The sequence below is a fragment of the Acanthisitta chloris genome, unplaced genomic scaffold (assembly GCF_000695815.1).
Source record: "Acanthisitta chloris isolate BGI_N310 unplaced genomic scaffold, ASM69581v1 scaffold15829, whole genome shotgun sequence".
In the NCBI taxonomy this organism is placed as follows: domain Eukaryota; kingdom Metazoa; phylum Chordata; class Aves; order Passeriformes; family Acanthisittidae; genus Acanthisitta; species Acanthisitta chloris.
Window position 1 is genome coordinate 1 of NW_008692102.1, and position 3,800 is coordinate 3,800.

The 3,800-nt window shown below is 57.3% G+C and overlaps 1 protein-coding gene across 1 annotated transcript; it reads right to left on the reverse strand.

Annotated features, from left to right (window-relative positions):
* Positions 1-819: 819 nt before the first annotated feature.
* ATG101 (autophagy related 101) lies at positions 820-3,798 on the reverse strand. The gene is made up of 2 exons (XM_009082519.1): positions 3,607-3,798; positions 820-1,360 (listed from the first exon to the last, which is right to left on the reverse strand). Exons 1-2 carry the CDS (start codon positions 3,796-3,798, stop codon positions 956-958), a joined length of 597 nt encoding a protein of 198 aa, XP_009080767.1. The 3' UTR covers positions 820-955.
* Positions 3,799-3,800: the final 2 nt, after the last annotated feature.

The window sequence follows — 3,800 nt, forward strand, 5'->3', positions numbered from 1 at the left end:
AGCACCACAGCGATCTGGGAGGCCTCCGTCAACCATGTGTCCCCACGGGTGGTGTTCATGTCCTCCTCCTCCTCCTCCTCCTCTTCCTCCCGGAGCGGAGTGCGGTGGCGGCGGCAGACGGGGAGGGTTTAAATGATGTCAGGGACTGTCTTATCCCCCCCACGGCCCCCCTCGTGCCTGGAGGAGCTGGAGCCCTGGAGGGAGGGCCCCTCGGAGGGGGGAGCAGCTTGGCCCCTCCTTGGTGCTGTGGAGGGTGCAGAGTACTGCATGGAATGGAGGGTCACCCCTGCCCCTCCCCAGGGTGTGCTTCAGGGGCAACTGGGGCTGCCCCACTGCCCATCCTGCCTCTCCCCACTGCACCCCCATGCCATGGGGCTCAGCGGCTGCAGTGAGGACCCCCAGCTCGGCCTCATGGCTCAGGGGACCCCCAGCTCAGCCCCACAGCACTGGGGTGCAATGGGGACCCCTAGCTCACCCTCAGCACTTATTCCCTCCCTCCCATAGTCCCCAGCCCCCCATACTCCCAGCCAGGATGTGACCAGACTCCATGTGAAAGCAGAAACACTTTATTTTGGGGGCAGCTCCAGCCCCACAGGGATCGGGGGGACACCAGGGGGACACAGCTGGTGACAAGGGACACGGCCAGCACTGGCTGTGTGGCACTGGGTGTGCTGCAGAGTGGCTGCAGGTAGGAATGGATGGTATCATCCTGACCCCCAGCACCCCCTGCCAGGCCCCACACGCACCCTGAGGACTCACCCTGTCACCAGCCAGGCTGGAGCCACCAAGCAGGTTCTCCAGGACAGGCAAGAAAGACCTCACCAAGGAGCAGCAACCCCCAAATTACAGGCCAGACTGAGCTCAGCTCCTGCCAGAGGCATTTTGGAGGTGGAGAGGGGGATCCAAGCAGAGCCACTGTCCCAAGGAGGTGCCACCAGGCAGGTGCCACCCAGCCCTACAGTGCCAGCGTGTCCTTGATGAGCCGCCGCATGGTGGTGGTGACCGAGGTGCCCAGGGAGTCCGTGATCTGGTAGGAGATCTTGTACAGGTAGGGCTGTACGTCCTTCAGGCTGGTGTCGAAGACGTTGTCCACCTCGGACTGGGTTGGCATCTTGGGCAGGTACTCGTGGCGGTTCATCACCTCCACGATGTTGATGATCTTCTCACAGAGCTTCTCGCCCACCTTCTCGCGGCAGATCTGCCGCTCCTGCTCGTTCGCCAGGTTCACCACGTTCACCTTGATGGTCCACAGCTCCCAGGGGATGCACTCGTCCGAGAAGGGCCACCGAGACTTCTTCTTCTGGTAGAACTCCAGGGAGATCTGTCCCATCCCGTCGCTGCCGGAGCTGCGCAAAGCGTCCTGCTGGGACAGAGAGTGGCTCAGGGGCTGCCCTAACCCTCCCCTTGGGCACATCCCTTTGCATTTCACACTCCCATTTCCACCCCTGTGGATCCCCCTTACCTTGAACTCTCCTGAGGCACATCCCATTGGATTTCACAGTCCCATTTCCACCCCTGTGAATCCCCTGGGACACATCCCATTGGATTTCACACTCACATTTCCACTCCTGATGGATGTCCCTTCCCTTGAACTCCCCTGGGGCACATCCCATTGGATTTCACACTACCATTTCCACCTCCATGGATCCCCCTTACCTTAAACTCCCCTGGCCAACTTTCCATTGGATTTCATACTCCCATTTTCACCCCTATGGATCCCTTGGGGCACATCCCATTGGATTTCACTCTCCCATCTCCACCCCATGGATCCCACTGGATTCTATGCTCCCATTCCCACCCATGGATGCTCCTCACCTTGAACTCCCCGACAGCCTTGCGCAGGGCCCTATACAGCTCCTCGGAGGAGACGCGTCCCATTTCCACCCCTGTGAATCCCCTGGGACACATCCCATTGGATTTCACACTCACATTTCCACTCCTGATGGATGTCCCTTCCCTTGAACTCCCCTGGGGCACATCCCATTGGATTCTACACTCCCACTTCCACCTCTGCTGGATCCTATTAGATTTCACACTACCATTTCCACCTTGAACTCCCCTGGGGCACATCCCATTGGATTTCACACTACCATTTCCACCTCCATGGATCCCCCTTACCTTAAACTCCCCTGGCCAACTTTCCATTGGATTTCATACTCCCATTTTCACCCCTATGGATCCCTTGGGGCACATCCCACTGGATTTCACTCTCCCATCTCTACCCCATGGATCCCACTGGATTCTATGCTCCCATTCCCACCCATGGATGCTCTCACCTTGAACTCCCCTGCGGCACATCCCACCCATGGACTTCCCTCTCCCATCCCAACCCCATGGATCCTATTGGATTTCACACTACCATTTCCACCTCCAGGGATCCCCCTTACCTTAAACTCCCCTGGCCAACTTTCCATTGGATTTCATACTCCCATTTTCACCCCTATGGATCCCTTGGGGCACATCCCACTGGATTTCACTCTCCCATCTCTACCCCATGGATCCCACTGGATTCTATGCTCCCATTCCCACCCATGGATGCTCTCACCTTGAACTCCCCTGCGGCACATCCCACCCATGGACTTCCCTCTCCCATCCCAACCCCATGGATCCTATTGGATTTCACACTACCATTTCCACCTCCAGGGATCCCCCTTACCTTAAACTCCCCTGGCCAACTTTCCATTGGATTTCATACTCCCATTTTCACCCCTATGGATCCCTTGGGGCACATCCCATTGGATTTCACTCTCCCATCTCCACCCCATGGATCCCACTGGATTCTATGCTCCCATTCCCACCCATGGATGCCCTCACCTTGAACTCCCCTGCGGCACATCCCACCCATGGACTTCCCTCTCCCATCCCAACCCCATGGATCCTATTGGATTTCACACTACCATTTCCACCTCCAGGGATCCCCCTTACCTTAAACTCCCCTGGCCAACTTTCCATTGGATTTCATACTCCCATTTTCACCCCTATGGATCCCTTGGGGCACATCCCATTGGATTTCACTCTCCCATCTCCACCCCATGGATCCCACTGGATTCTATGCTCCCATTCCCACCCATGGATGCCCTCACCTTGAACTCCCCTGCAGCACATCCCATCCATGGATTTCCCTCTCCCATCCCAACCCCATGGATCCTATTGGATTTCACACTACCATTTCCACCTCCAGGGATCCCCCTTACCTTAAACTCCCCTGGCCAACTTTCCATTGGATTTCATACTCCCATTTTCACCCCTATGGATCCCTTGGGGCACATCCCATTGGATTTCACTCTCCCATTCCCACCCCATGGATCCCATGCGATTTCACACCCCCATTCCCACCTATGGATCCCATTGGATTCTATGCTCCCATTCCCAACCCCAAGAATGCTCTTCACCCTGAACTCCTCTGAGGCACATCCCACTGGATTTCACTCTCCCATCCCCACCCCACGGATCCCATTGGATTCTATGCTCCCATTCCCAACCCCAAGAATGCTCTTCACCCTGAACTCCTCTGAGGCACATCCCACTGGATTTCACTCTCCCATCCCCACCCCACGGATCCCATTGGATTCTATGCTCCCATTCCCACCCACGGATGCTCCTCACCTTGAACTCCCCGACAGCCTTGCGCAGGGCCCTATCCAGCTCCTCGGAGGAGACGCGGACGTAGGCGAAGTCGATGAAGTCGCAGTCCACGTCCTGCGTGCCCACGGTGCCGATGGAGTAGGTTCCCTCCTTCTTGTAGTGGAACTTGCCGGTGCTGCGGTGCAGCAGGACGGTGTGGAGCACAGCCAGCATGG